Source organism: Ranitomeya variabilis, chromosome 6 (assembly GCF_051348905.1).
Source record: "Ranitomeya variabilis isolate aRanVar5 chromosome 6, aRanVar5.hap1, whole genome shotgun sequence".
Classification (NCBI taxonomy): Eukaryota; Metazoa; Chordata; class Amphibia; order Anura; family Dendrobatidae; genus Ranitomeya; species Ranitomeya variabilis.
The window spans coordinates 366,029,689-366,046,182 of record NC_135237.1 but is presented as its reverse complement, the minus strand read 5'-3'; the positions used below and the strand labels follow the sequence as shown (position 1 = coordinate 366,046,182).

General features: G+C 41.0%; 1 protein-coding gene across 6 annotated transcripts in view; it reads left to right on the top strand.

The window, feature by feature from the left end:
- RIPOR2 (RHO family interacting cell polarization regulator 2) overlaps positions 1 to 16,494 on the top strand; it is a 254,439-nt gene that overhangs the window by 179,609 nt on the left and 58,336 nt on the right. For all 6 annotated transcript variants that reach the window (XM_077269995.1, XM_077269990.1, XM_077269993.1 and 3 more), the window contains one exon: positions 13,908 to 14,098. In XM_077269995.1, coding sequence (XP_077126110.1) covers positions 13,908 to 14,098 — 191 coding nt within the window. The remainder of the gene's footprint in view (positions 1 to 13,907; positions 14,099 to 16,494) is intronic.

Below are 16,494 nucleotides of genomic sequence, written 5' to 3'. Positions count from 1 at the left end.
ATGGTTACCTTCCTGACACATCGCTGACCCCCGATCATGTGACGGGGGTCGGCGATGCGCTCATATCCGGCCGCACGGCCGGATGCGGTAGTTAAATGCCGCTGTCTGCGCTTGACAGCGGCATTTAACTAGTTAATAGCGGCGGGTGATCGCGATTTCACCCGCCGCTATTGCGCGCACATGTCAGCTGTAAAAAACAGCTGACATGTCGCGACTTTGATGTGCGCTCACCGCCGGAGCGCACATCAAAGCGGGGGTCCCGACATGTGACGTACTATACCGTCACATGTCGGGAAGGGGTTAAAAATATAAAAAAAATAAAAAATATATAGAAGTTCAAATCACCACCCTTTCGCCCCAATCAAAATAAAACAATAAAAAAAAATCAAACATGCACATATTTGGTATTGCCACATTCAGAATTGCCCGATCTATCAATAAAAAAAAGGATTAACCTGATCGCTAAACGGCGTAGCGATAAAAAAATCAAAACGCCAAAATTACGTTCTTTTGATCGCCCGTTATTGCATTTTAATGCAATGCAATGTCGCGGCGACCAAAAAATGTATCTAGACCAAAATGGTATCATTAAAAACGCCAGCTCAGCACGCAAAAAATAAGCCCTCACCTGACCTCAGATCACGAAAATTGAAGACGCTACGGTTATCGGATAATGGCTCAATTTTATTTTTTTTTAAGCAAAGTTTGGAATTTTTTTTCACCACTTAGGTAAAAAATAACCTAGACATGTTAGGTGTCTATGAACTTGTAATGACCTGGAGAATCATAATGGCAGGTTAGTTTTAGCATTTGGTGAACCTAGCAAAAAAGCCAAACAAGTGTGAGATTGCACTTTTTTTGCAATTTCATCACACTTGGAATTTTTTTCCCTTTTTCTGTTACACAGCATGGTAAAACCAATGGCATCGTTCAAAAGTACATCTCGTCCCGCAAAAATTAAGCCCTCACATGGCCATATTGACGGAAAAATAAAAGTTATGGCTCTGGGAAGGAGGGGAGCAAAAAACAGAAAAAGCTCCTGGGGTGAAGGGGTTAAATCACAGATATGTCACACAAAATAGTTAATAAGTAGCATGTCCCACATGTCTACTTTACATCAGCACAATTTTGGAACCAACATTTTTTTGTTAGGAATTTTTTTTTTTTTTCATTTTTTGCAACAAAATTTACAAAACCATATTATTATTATTATTTTTTTGTTTAGGGACCACATCACATTTGAAGTCCCAGTCACTTTAAGGGGTCTATATGATAGAAAATACCCAAAAGTGGCACCATTCTAAAAACTGCACCCCTCGAGGTGAACAAAACCAACATTTTTAACTTTTTTTTTCACAAAAAATTTACTTCAGATGCAAACTTTATTTTGACAAGGGTAACAGGAAATAATGGACCCCAAAACTTGGTGTGTAATTTCTCCTGGGCATGCCGATACCCCATATGAGGGTGAAAACCACTGGGCGTGCGCAGCAGGGCTCGGAAGGGAAGGAGCGTCATTTGACTTTTTGAATGGAAAACTTGCTTGAACAATTGGCCTCTGATCTGCCTAAACAGTGAAAATCCCCCACTAGTGACACCATTTTGGAAACTAGTCTCTTCAGAGAACTGATCCAGATGTGTGGTGAGCAGTGAGCACATTGAACCATCAGTTGCTTCACAGAAGTTTATAACATTGAGCCGTAAAAATAAAAACAAATTTTCCCCACAAATGTTTTTAGCCCCAAAAATCGCATTTTCATAAGGGTAACAGGAGGAATTGCACCATACAGTTTGTAGTGTAATTTCTCCTGAGTACCCCGATACCCCATAATGAGGGTGAAAACTACTGTTTGGGCGCATGCGGGTCTCGGAAGGGAAGGAATGTAATATTTCCTGAAATCATTAGTGGATGTCATGTCCCATTTGGAGAGCCCCTGATGTGCCTAAACAGTGGAAACCCGCCACAAATGACCCCATTTTGGAAACTAGACCTTTCAAGGAATGTAGTTAGATGTGTGGTGAACACCTTGAACACCCAGGTGCCTCACAGAAAGTTGAGCCTTGAAAATAAAAAAAAAATCAAATTTTTCCCATAAAAATGTTATTTTGGCCCCAAATTTAGCATTTTCATAAGGGTAACAGGGGAAACTGCACAATACAATTTGTTGTGCAATTTCTCCTGAGAACGCCGATACCCTATATGTGGGGGAATACTACATTTGAGGCACTGTGCAAAGCTCAGAAGGGAAGAGGCACCATTTTAATTTTTCTAAGTTTTTTTACAACAAACGGAGCTCCATTTGTTCCTGAGTGCGCCAACACGCATGTAATCAGGAAAAATTTTTTAGCACAATGCAAAGCTCAGAAGGCAAGGAGCGCCAGATTTTACTGTTATTGTTTGCAGGTGCCATGACCCACTGGGAGAGCCCATGAGGTAACACAACCCCTCATAAGGGACCCCATTTTACAAACTACACCTCTCATTTTAATTGAATGGTAAAACTATTTATTAGTGATGCATGAACGTGCTTGGACAAGGTGTTATCTGAGCGTGCTTGGAAAATGTTTGAGTCCCCAAGGCTGCATAGAATGTTAAGAGTTGGAAGGGACCTACAGGGTCATAGTGTCCAACCTCTGCTCAATGCAGGATTCACTAAACCATCTCAGACAGATGTCTGTCCAGCCTCTGTTTGTAGACTTCCATTGAAGGAGAACTCGCCACCTCTCGTGGCAGCCTGCTCCACTCATTGATCACCCTCACTGTCAAAAAATGTGTATCTTCTCCCTTTTTTTTTTTATTCCATTTCTTGTTGCGTTTTCATGTGCAAATGAGAAAAAGGATGATCTCTCTACATCGTGACAACCCTTCAGATATTTTTAGACTGCTATTAAAGGGAACCTGTCAGCAGGATCATGCTCAGTAAACTAGACAGTTGTAGACCACTAAAGGCGCTGTTATACTGATTAAAATGATACCTCCGTTGATTAACCCCTTAGTGACAGAGCCAATTCACTTCACTTTATGAAGTTATAGTTCTAGAATGCTTCAACGGCTCTCACTGATTCTGAGACTGAGTTTTTTTTCATGGCATATTGTACTTCATGTTAGTGGTAAAATTTATTCGATATGACTTGTGTTTATTTATGAAAAAAAAAAAAAAAACAATGGAAATTTGTCAAATTTTGAAAATTTAGCAATTTTTAAAATTTAATTCTTGTACCCTTAAATGAGAGAGTGGTGTCACACAAAATAGTTAATAGTTAATTTCCTACATGTCTGCTTTACATCAGCACAATTTTGGAAGTTATAAGGGTTAAAAGATGACCAGCAATTTCTCATTTTTCCAACAAAATTTGCAAAACCATTTTTTTCAGGGACCATTTCACATTTTGAAGTACCGTATATACTCGAGTATAAGCCGACCCGAGTATAATCCGACCCCCCCTAATTTTGCCACAAAAAACTGGGAAAACTTATTGACTCGAGTATAAGCCTAGGGTGGAAAATGCAGCAGCTACCGGTGAATTTCAAAAATAAAAATAGATGCTCCATACTGTTCATTATGGCCCCATAGCTGTGCCATATAGTGCTCTGCACCATTATTGCCCCATAGCTGTGCCATATAGTGCTCTGCACCGTTCATTATTGCCCCATAGCTGTGCCATATAGTGCTCTGCACCATTATTGCCCCATAGCTGTGCCATACAGTGCTCTGCACCATTATTGCCCCATAGCTGTGCCATACAGTGCTCTGCACCATTATTGCCCCATAGCTGTGCCATATAGTGCTCTGCACCATTATTGCCCCATAGCTGGGCCATACAGTGCTCTGCACCATTACTGCCCCATAGCTGTGCCATATAGTGCTCTGCACCATTATTGCCCCATAGCTGTGCCATACAGTGCTCTGCACCATTACTGCCCCATAGCTGTGCCATATAGCGCTCTGCACCATTATTGCCCCATAGCTGTGCCATACAGTGCTCTGCACCATTACTGCCACATAGCTGTGCCATACAGTACTCTGCACCGTCCATTATTGCCCCATAGCTGTGCCATACAGTGCTCTGCACCATTATTGCCCCATAGCTGTGCCATATAGTGCTCTGCACCGTCCATTATTGCCCCATAGCTGTGCCATACAGTGCTCTGCACCATTATTGCCCCATAGCTGTGCCATATAGTGCTCTGCACCATTATTGCCCCATAGCTGTGCCATATAGTGCTCTGCACCATTACTGCCCCATAGCTGTGCCATACAGTGCTCTGCACCATTATTGCCCCATAGCTGTGCCATATAGTGCTCTGCACCGTTGCCCCATAGCTGTGCCATATAGTGCTCTGCACCGTCCATTATTGCCCCATAGCTGTGCTGCTGCTGCTGCAATAAAAATAATAAAACACATACTCACCTCTCTTGCAGCTCCTCGGCGCCATCTTCCCGGCGTCTCTCCGCACTGACTGATCAGGCAGAGGGCGGCGCGCACACTATATGCGTCATCGCGCCCTCTGACCTGCACAGTCAGTGAGGAGAGACGCCGGGAAGATGGAGACAGCGCCCGGCGTGTGGAACGCGGACAGGTGAATATGCGATACTTACCTGCTCCCGGCGTCCCGCTCCTTCCCCCGGACAGCTGGTCTTCGGTGCCGCAGCCTCTTCCTCTGTCAGCGGTCACCGGCACCGCTGATTAGAGAAATGAATTATGCGGCTCCGCCCCTATGGGAGGTGGAGCCGCCTATTCATTTCTCTAATGAGCGGTCCCACGTGACCGCTCAGGGGAAGAGGCTGCTGCACCCGGAGACCGTGGGACGGGCAGGGGGAGCGACAGGATCGCCGGGACTAGGTGAGTATGCCTCAGCGCCCTCTCCCCCTCACCCGCCGACCCCACCGCCGACCGTGACTCGAGTATAAGCCGAGGGGGCACTTTCAGCCCAAAAATTTGGGCTGAAAATCTCGGCTTATACTCGAGTATATACGGTAAGTTTAGGTGGTCGATGTAAAAGAAAATACCCAAAAGTGACACCATTCTAAAAACTGTACCCCTCAAGGTGCGCAAAACCACATTGAAGAAGTTAATTAACCCTTCAGGTGCTTCATGAGAACTAAAGCAATATGGAAGGAAAAAATGAACTTTATTTTTATTTATAAAAATTAATTTTACTTTTTACACTAAAAATGTAGTTTGGAACCAATTTTTTTTATTTTCACAAGGGTATCAAGAGAAAATGGACCACGATATTTGTTGTGCAATTTCCCCTGAGTACACCAATACCCCATATGTTGGGGTAAACCACTCTTTGTGTGCATGGCAGGGCTCAGAAGGGAGGGAGCACCGTTTGACTTTTTGAACGCAAAATTGTCTGGAATCAGTGGTGGCGCCATGTCGCGTTTGGAGACCCCCCCCCCCCCCCGATGTACCTAAACAGTGGAACACCCCAATTCTAACCCCAACGCACCCCCTAACCCTAATCACAGCCCTAACCCCAACACACCCCTTACCCTAATCCCATCCCTAACCACAAACCTAACTGTAATCCCAACCCTAGCCCAACCGTAACCAGGGTGGATTTGATTTAAATCTAACTGATTTAAATCACGATTTAAATCACTAGTCAGTAAGGCTTGATTTAAATCAGTGATTTAAATCAAAGTTTCTACCTAAACTAGTTCTTGCTACTTTAACATGCAAGTAGATGAAGATTTTTAGAATCACTTTTTATATTACTTTTTTCTCCCCAGTTTAATGGGTTAACCATTCATATTTGGACACCACTGTTCTGTTGTACTTAGGAAGGAGAAAAATAATCCTGACCTTAATAACAATTTAAATAGATTTATTCAACTGAAACAATAACAACATTACAGCATAAGTTATTTGCTTAAACAAACATCCATGTTTGTTAACTAATTTGGCTAAACAAAATATATATATATTTTAAGAAACTTAGACTGTCAGCCCAGCCGACACATGAAAAACTTAATTACTACTGTCCCTGCTGTCCTCTGTAGCTCACTTGTCGTCATCTTCATCATCATCTTCTTCTTTGTTCCTATTCATAATCTGGAAAAGAAAAACAAGCTTTCCTGCTTTATTGGGTCCCAACCGATTTCTCAATTTAGAATGAATGAGTCCAAAGGAAGAGAATATTCTTTCAACGCCTGCAGAAGAAGCTACTGCTGTTAAAAGTGAAATCATTACTTGAACAGTCTCTAAATCCAAGCGCTTAAGTGACTTCCACCAGTTTACTGGTGTGACCTTCCTTAAAATATCTGCAGCAAACATATATTTCTTGAATGGTTCCGCCTTAGCTCTGAAGTTTATTATAGTTGGCATAAAAGATGGATGATTGCTGGATACCCATGTCATAGCTAACTCCTCTTCCTCAGCACTTAGGTTTTGACCCTGATATTGGATATTGACAATATTTGCCAAAAAATTAGCTGGAGTCAGTGCTTGTCCCATTCGTTTGTTTACTGCTTGTAATTTAATTCTGTCCATGTGTAGTTCTGTTTTTAAGTGTTCACTCAGTTCCTTCCAAATTTCAACAGCATCCGCAATAAAACAGCTATTTTTCTGTATTTTGTTTAAAGCTTGAGAGATGGGTTTCAGGAAGCTCAACATATGTTCAACATTTCTCTTAAGCCCAATGTTGAGGATTTTGGCCGTGACAGTGCCATCTATTTTATCTCGATTTTCTTCACAGTGTCATCAGAATAGGCCAGTTTTTGATATACTGCTCAAAAGAGTCCACCACAGAGTTCCATCTAACATCTTGTGGGAGCGTTAGCTTGGTTCCACCCATCCTTTTCAGAGCTGCTGCAGCAAAATTATTATTACGGAAGTATTTAGCAATTTCAACAACATTAGCCTTTATTTCTGGAACACTTAAGTCTTTGGCTAAGAGGTGCAGCAAATGAGCACTGCAACCATATGTTATTAGCAGCTTTGTATTCCCTCCCTGCTCTTCTAAATCTCTTCTCATCTTGGATACGTTTGCAGCATTGTCAGTGACCAAACTGCGTACTAGACATTTGAATTTTTGTTCACATGTCGTTATAGCTTTTACTGCCACTTCTTGTAAGTATTCTGCTGTGTGTGCATTTCCTGACGTATCAGTTGTTTGTGCAAGGAAGACTTTACCTTCTTCTGTTGTTATACAAGCACATACAATAGGATCATTGTGGACATTACTCCACCCATCAATACTTAGGTTAACAATTTTACCCTCCAGAGCTGTTGCACATTACTCCATTTCTCGGTCATACACTTGATCCAGCAGTTTCCCTGCAACATCAGCTCTGCTGGGTGTACTGTATCCTGGTCTCAGTGACTGAACCATATTAATGAAATGTGGGTTCTCAGTCAGACGGAAAGAAGAGTTTGTTGCATAAATAAACTGGGCAATTTTTTTCATCAATCAACTCTTTTTCTAATCTGCTAGTTCTTATCACAAACCTATCTATGGTGGTTCCAGGAGGTAAAGGTTTTTTCTTCCTTTTGGGTGATGGTGATATGTGGCTGTGGGTGTCTGATGATGATGCTGCTGCTAATGAAGCACTATCCTGGATGGATAACTCTGAAACTGTAGAACAGGATGATGGTGATCTTGGAGGTGGATAGTTTCCAGAATCCATGAATTCCCCTAAACAAAAAAAGTCAATGCTGTTATTTTATTGTTTATACAATTTCTGCTTATTGTACACAACACATCACTGCCCCTGCCCCAAAAGGAATATTTGTTTTTCTTCATAACTGTACCAAATGACAGTAACATGCAGTAATAATAAGAAATATAATTTTTCTCACACATGACAGTTCAGTCTTTAGAAATAGGATTCAATAAAAATGTTTACCAACCTGAAGATCCTGCCTGTTCAGAAGTGTTTCTTTGGTCATCTTCATCACCGCACTTCTCATGATGTTGCCTCATTCGCGCCACCAGGCCTTGCATCTCTTTGTTGCATCGTTTGCCTTTTGCACGCATGCCTGCCTTACCGATAGGCGAAGGAGCTTCATTAAAATATTCCATCTCTTTGTTGCATCGTTTGCCTTTTGCACGCATGCCTGCCTTACCGATAGGCGAAGGAGCTTCATTAAAATATTCCCAAACTGGGTCTCTTTTACGGCCTGCTGTCATTATAAGGAAAGAATGTAATAAACCTCAGATCGTACACACAAACAGATCCAGACTTGTCTGTCTGTGGCTATGCTGCAGTATTGTGCTCAAAGTTTCACTTTCATTTTCTTGTCTGCTTGCCCTTCCTCCTCCTCACACTTAGATTCACATTCTTCTTGTGTTGTGCAGATCTATTCCACTCCAAACAATCAGAAACATATTGTCTAACTTCTTGGACTTGGCACTGAAGGGGTTGATTCTGTATTCATAGGTTTGTAGAACAATAGGATTAAGGTCTTTTTCTCAACTCTGTTCATGTTGTAACATTTTTGCCATGAAGAAGAGGCTGGGACCTCTGCGGAGTCAAAGTCAGTTTTGAGAACTGCGTAAGTAAAGCGAGCGTCTGTGATAATATAGGAGAGAAACTGCCCACTAATCCTACAGAAGCCTCTGGAAGAGCATGGCATTGTGAATGTTACACATATACAGCCTTTATTCTACTGAGTTAAACAACTCAGCTTTATCTCATGATGGAAGAACCTTTGGATGGTAAAATATTTTCCTCAAAAAGCAGTTTATTGAAAAAAATCCGATTTAAATAAAAAAAAATCCGATTTAAATAAAAATCGATTTTTTTGATTTTTTTTTATAAAAAAAAACATTGATTTTTATCCACCCTGACCGTAACCCTAGCCCAAACCTAACTTTAGCCTCAACCATAACCCTACCATAACTTTAGCCCAACTCTAACCCTAATGGAAAAATGGAAATGAATACTTTTTTTATTTTATTATTTTTACTTAACTAAGGGGGTAATAAAGTGGGGTTTGAGTTACTATTTTTTTTATTTTGATTAAGGTGATGGGCCCTATCACAGTGATCAAAATGAACCAATAGGTGCCGACCCTCAGATGTCAGTGGGTGCACTGCGCATGCGCCCGCCATTTTCTTCTCAGAAGAAGATGCTGGGGGACTACACAAAGGGATGTAGGGACACTGGTGGTACAGGGAGGTGTGAACGGGGGACCCCATTTCTTTCTTCTCTGAAGTGCGATCACATCAGAGGAGAGAGAAATTAAATGGGAAATCTGACTTTTTTTTTTTGTTGTTGTTGCTGTCACGGCTATTCCATTAATAACAGCCATCACAACACTAGGGTTGGTAAAAACTGACCCGAATCATGTTTCTTTCTAATTCTCGGGTCCTTCACCAGAGGCCTGGGAGTTTGAGGGTTCTGCGCAAGATCTTACTTGTTCCCAGCATTGTGCTCTTCTGGACAGTTGCTCCTGGGATCTGTTGTAGCCATTCTTCCAACTTAGGGGTCACTGCTCCAAGTGCTCCTACCTGTATATTCATCTGTATGGCTTATAACCGCTCACTGATCCCTCACTGACCTGCCCCATATGTTACACACTGCATAGACTATTGTTTGGAGAAAAAAACCCACTAATCATTCCTGTGCTGTAGCATGATACGATGTATAACAGGCATATATTCATTTATATGTAGGCATTTTGTTTTGTTGGAAAAAATAAGAATATCTTAATCAAAATGGTGCCACCAGCTGCACCTGCGCAGTAGCATCTGCCTTGTTCCGATAGCTGCTACTGCATCGGCGCCATTTTGCTAGAGAAAAAAAATTGGGCTCCATGAAGATGGTGGCTCCTGCAGAGGAGCATCTCTAGAAACGCTATAGATGCTACTGCGCGACCACCAGCGCCATTTTTATATTTAGGCATTTTGTTTTGTTGGAAAAAATGAATATATGCATATTGAACATGGTGTCATGCTACAGTTACGGCGCCTGCGTGATTAATGTTTTGGTTTTTTTTCAAACGATGGTGCATGCAGTATGTAAAATAGGGGACAGTTCTCGGAGGGATCATTAACCTGTCATAAGCCATATGGATGCATAAGTAAGCAGAGCACCACGTGGAGACCCCCCACAGGCCAACCCGGGGCACGAGCATATCATTAACTCAAAACTGAAAATAAAGATTACACAACAACCACAAGACTGATTTCATCAACCCAGGGATCATTTTAATCAGGCACCGGCACCGACCTGACACTGTGTGTAGGTTACTGTGCACAATCCTGCTGACAGGATCCCTTTAAGTCTCCTCTTGGCCTTTTTTGCAAGCTGTTAGGCAATCCTTGCATGTGTTGCTGCTGTCAAGCAGGTGCAGGGACTCGAATATATTATTGGAGCACGCTGAAGACACTCGATTAGCACCTGAGCATGCTCAGATAATACCTTAACCGCGCACGTTCGCTCATCACTATTTATTGTGTAAAAATTCATGCTTGGTTGCTGTTGCCATATCCATAACAACCCTGGCTTAAATATCAATATCATCATTTATATTTAGATTTGCTGCCTTTATTATATTTTTTTGGGGGGAAGGAGACGAATTAAAGGGTAATAAAAAAATAAATAATCATATATACCCTAAAATGTTTTTCAGGATGAGGTTTTCATTTGTACCAAGCCCTCACACAGCTTCATCACCAGAAATGTAAAAAGTTACAGCTCTCAGATTATGGCGAAATAAAGGCAAATAATTTTTACTTCAAAAAGTAAAGGTTGTGTGTGAAAGTAGCAAAACACAAAAAGTCTCATCACCATAACAGGCAGAAGAAAGCAACAAGTCGCTTATACCGCCTTAATAAAAATGTTAAAACCTTGCCTCAACCAAGCGATACTGAAAAGTGATTGGTGACATTTAAGATACAAGTTGTCCCTCGCCTTCGCTGTAGGCACTGCAGAATAATAGTCTCACATGCCCAAAATGTGCCCTGTGTTTAATATGGGGTTTAATATTAACAGTATCCAACACGTTTCTACAGTTTCATTTTTCATTGCTTCCTCCATCAGTGACTGCTTCCCTTCATGTCTGCCCTAATTCCTTCATACTTGTATAACGATTGGGTTGTTTTGCATATTTTGTGCTTTTGTAAGTTTGTACTTGTTTCTGTGCAGTGGGATCTATACAGGTATTAGACTTTCGAGCTATGTTCACACAGGCGGGAACTGATGTGGATTTTGCTGTGAATTCCTAGTCAAAATCCATATCCCATTCAGCAAATTATTATCCCTGTAACAGTAATTGGATTGCGGAAACCCCATCCACTTTAATGCAGGTTTTCATCACCGCTGCGAAAAACAATCTGCTGTAAAATTAGGTTTGATATTTCTCATCTGAAGGGGATTCCACATGGGAAACTGAGACTAGCACTATGAAATGAGAATAAAGCTGCATTCACATGTCCGTGTTTTACAGAGCTCAAGCTCATGAGTTCATGACCCGAACTCCTCCGTCTCCTAAGTATATAAGGCTGCTTAGTTTGGCGCCCAGAAATCAGACCATGAATCGCGGACCTGGTTCCATACTATCCATGGCAGTGTAAAATGCAACTATACAGCAAAAATCTGGGGTTCAGCCTTGGAGATCTGCTACAGAAATATCATCAAAATGTTATTCTAATGTGTGAACATGGCCTGAAGGACAATTTGGGCAACTCCATTTCCAATTGCTGCTCCCAATAGTGCAGACTAATACTACTTGTTGGGAAGAATCCCTGTCTTCACTGCATGCAGTCCTGTTATATGGCTGATTGCTTTTTCAGCATTCATTCGTTAGATAAAGCAATGTGTCAGCCTCTTGTGGATCGCTGGGGGTCTGACCACTTGGATCCCCAATCGGGGTTGTGAAATCTCGGATATTTCTCGGCCCTCTTAGCCGTCTCATAGAGAATGGATGGAGTGGTGTTATATGTATATGCTCTACCATGGCTCCATTCTAATGGGGCACTGTATGAGCCCTGTTCTCAGGGCTGTTGTAGTTAGACTCCTACAGATCATCTGCACGTTGTCATCCATCCTTTGGATAAGTGATCACTTCTAAGCCTCATTCAGACTTGTTTTGTTTTTCTTGATTTTCATTAGTGTGCTGGATAATATTTCCAGCAGTGTAGGTCAGTGTGCCCGTTTTTACCATCGGTGATACGACCAGTCTGCCAGTATCACAGACCCATAGATTGTTTGAGTGATTTTGATCTGTGACTGGTGAAATTGAACATGTTTACATGATTATTTTCCACCAAAAAAAAAACACTGCCATGTGAACAGCGCCCTAGACTATAATGGGGCACATGTTCTGCCTGTGAAAACGCAGATCGAACATATACGTTAAAATAGACATGTGAATGAGGTCTTTATGTTGGAAATAACACTTTAAAGAGCATTTGTCAGCAGGCTTTTGCTACCCATTCTGAGGGGCAGGGACCCTGATTCCAGCTATTTGTCGCTTACTTTGCTAATTGCTGTAGTCTTGGTAAAATTATTGTTTTTATATGCCACAAATCTGCCCGGTCTGTGAATGCGGAGCTGTGTATAACCCTGCCCACACCACTGATTGTACACAGAAAACTACCAATCTGTAGTGGGGTTATACAGAGCTCATGAACATGGAGGACTACATAGCCGCAGGCGTACTAGTCCTCTAGTGATGATCTCCTGCTGTTTAAAACAATAACTTTAGCAAAACTACAGCAAGTAGTCCCATAAGTGATAAATCACTAGAATGAGGGTCTCTACCCCTACATAATGTTGCTCTCAGTTGAAGTAGCAAAAACCTGGTAACGCACTCTTAAGAGAGTTTGGGAACTAAACTGGAAGCAAAGAAAATGTTTGGTTAACATTATCTTATGCTTTGGGCATAGTAAATCCTTATTCATTTTCATGAAAACAAGTTTGTTGCTGTTAAAAATAAGAAAACTGTTAAAGTGCATAAATAACATGGGTGAAAGGGCGAAGAAATTGATCTAAACTGAGGGCTGACAGCTGGGAGGTCATCCTGTCTTGGACATTTCATGGTCTGACGGATGCAGGTCTCGACAGCCACTGTCACTTTCTTCGGTCTTGAGAACAAGGTCCTGTCTTGCGCTACTGGGAACGAAGTGGCCGTACATGCACGCTCTCCATTCATCTATAATGGAGTTCTGGGCTTACGTGATATGCAATTTTCAGGACTTCTATACAAATAAATGGTGGCAAGATGATGCCCAATTTTTTAGATAACTAAGACCTACTGAGAGCATAAATGTCTAAAATGGGCAAAGTTGAGGTCAAAATGACACCTTAGAACTTTTGGTGACTCTGGTCCTATAGGTGCGTTTGAAATCTACCCCAGGTGCTTTCCTAGTGCCTACAGCAAATGTACACTACAAGTGGATTATGAGTGCACCCTAAACCTGTGCTCCACTTATAACATCTTTGCTGGTTTATAGTGACTCGGCAAGAGTCTTGGGTCTACTGTAAATCTAGCAAATCGTACTCCTTACCTATGTTTCACAGCTTCGGGGGTTTACAGTACAGGTAGTCATTTATCAAGTAAGTGGCAAAAAAAATTCCACTGGTTTCATCGTTTTTTTTCTCCTTTAGCATTCCAGCCTCAAATACACAAATATTGGGTCACTCACCATAACAAACATACTGGTGACTACTGTGTGCCTTTAACATTTTGTCTTTCAAAACTGAAAAAAAACTACTATACCTCAACCCATGCTCACCCCTGTGGGATTTTTTTTTTATAGAATGCAACAATTATTGCTCAAAAATTTAATATTTTTTGAAAAATATCTGCAAACGGTAAATGTTTATTATATGTATTCTAATTAAATTGCAGACATAACATCATGCGCAAACTCATTTACAAGGTAACAATTTGTCTTTTCTGAGCTTTGCTATGTGTCTGGTCTTCATTGATCCCTTCTACCTTTGCAGTGCAAGCCATCTGTAAACCGAAGCAGGTCTACCAGTATAAGTCTAACTATTGAGAGTGCTTTAGAGAGCTTTGATTTCCTGAACACCTCTGACTTTGATGAAGATGACGTTGATGAGGATGGTGGTGGTACGGTTTGTAATGGTGGCGGTGCAGACTCTGTGTTCACAGACACTGTTATCGAAAAGACAAGGTAAGTGGTAGCATGCGTCTTACCTGGTGCTTGCATGATTCAAGGAACTTTTTTTCACTACCTCAGAGCAAGATCTACCTGACAGTCAGAAAGTTTATACCTCTGAGCATGGCTGGGAAGATATTTTGGTGCCCAAGTCAGTTGAAACCTAGTGCCCTCCCCCCCAATCTCCCAATGAACCTCCAGGTAAAGAAATGAGTCAGAGACAGAAGTAACAGGTTCCCTGATGCCCATCTGTTTGTTGACGATTTGCACAATACGAGGGACAAATGGCTATATTCATCCGTGACATCCTATATTTTAAATATCAGACCCAAGGTTGGTCATGGAAACTAATATAGCTTATTTGACTAATTAGCTTCTAATTGGATATCTGCCAAATGCGGGACACCTTAATTGAAACCAAACAGACTGCATTTTGAAAACGGATACATATGAGTATTATATTTTTACATCTTTCATGCAACAAATAGTTTGCAGCAAAACTGACAATGGTTCTAGTGCCACATTCCTGTACAGATGGTGGTTCTAGTGACATATTTATAAACTGATGATGGTGGTTCTTTTGATGTATTCATGTAGTGATTATTGTTCTGGTGCTGTATTCCTGTACTGATGGTGGTTCTGGTGACGTACTCATGTATGTGCATTGGTTCTTTAAAATGTACTAATGTTATAAATAAGTCACCAGAACAATTATAACTAGAACCATCATCAGTATGAAACCAAAATAATTATCAGGGCTTAAACAGAACACCAGAGCCATCACTAATGCATAAAGTGGCATGTAAAAGTTTAGACACCCCTGTAAAAACTACTGTTATTGTGAACAATTAAGCAAATGAAGATGAAATGATCCCTAAAAGGGCTAAATTTGAAAATGACAAATTTCCTTTGTATTTTAGGCAAAGAAAAAAATATGAGAATTTATTTTTCATCTTAAAATAAAAACTATGGGCACCCTGCATAGTTAGTACCTCATAGCACCCCTTTTTTCAAGTATCCTCTTGTAAGAGCTTTTAGTAGCCAGCCAAGAGTCTTTTAACTTTGTTTAGAGGAATTTTCATCCATTGTTCCTTGGAAAATTCTTCCAGTTCTGTGAGATTCCTGGGTTTGTCTTGATTGCACTGCTACTTTGTGGTCTAGCCACAGATTTTCAATGAGGTACAGATGACTCTGAGGGCCATTGTAAAACCTTCAGCTTGCGCCTTTTGAGTCTATTGAGGATTTTGATGTGTGTTTAGAATCATTATCCATTTGTGGAAGCCATCCTCTTTTCAACTTCAAATTTTTTACAGGTGTTGGTATGTTTGCGTCAAGAATTTGTTGACATTTCATTGAATCCATTCTCCCCTCTACTTCTGAAATGTTCCCTGTGCCATTGGCTGCAACACAACCCCAAAGCATAGTTGATCCACCTCCATGCTTAATGGTTGGCGAGATGTTGTTTCCCTGAAATTCTGTGCCCTTTTTTCTCCACCCACACCTTTTGACCATTGTGGCCAAAGAGTTCTATTTTAACCTCCTCAGTCCACAGAATTTACAAAATGTGTCAGTAATGTTAGATGTTCTTTTGCATACTTATGCTGAATTTTATGTTAATGACGCAGAAGAGGTTTTGTTCTGATGAATCTTCCATGAAGGCCATATTTGTACAGTTGTCTCTGAATATAGAGTAATGTACCACAATTCTAGAGTATGCTACATCTTTCTGAAGGTCTTTTGCAATCAAGGGTTCTGAATTGCCTCTCTAGCAATCATATGAGCAGCTCTCACTGAAATTTTGCTTGATCTTTCAGACTTTATTTTGACCTCCATTGTTCCTGTTAACTGCCATTTCTTAATTACATTTTGAACTGAGGAAAACGCAACTTGAAGACTCTTTTCTATCATCTTATAGCCTTCTCCTGTTTCATGAGCCTCTAACATTTTCAGAGTTCTAGGCAGCTGTTTAGAAGAACGCATGGCTGTTCTTTTTTAGCACAAGGTTATAGGAGGCTGAGTTTTTATAAAGCTGGGAAATGTGCATCACTTGGCCTTTCCTAACGATGATGATGAACAAGCCATGACCCTAACAAACTAATTAAGGCCTGAAACCTTGGTCAAAGTTATGAGTACACATCTCCAAGAGTGCCCAAACTTTTGCATCGACTCATTTTATTTTTTGTAATTTTTAACATGTAAAAAACTTACTTGGTCACTAGAACCACCATCAGTACATGAATACGACACCAGAACCACAATCAGTAGATAAAAGCATCACCAGAACCATCATCAGTACATGAATAACATCACCAGAGCCACAGTCAGTAAATAAGTACAACACGAGCACCATCATCCGTACATTTGTCATCTTCCTTTTCGTCTCATCTTGACCAGACACCATGATGACTTTT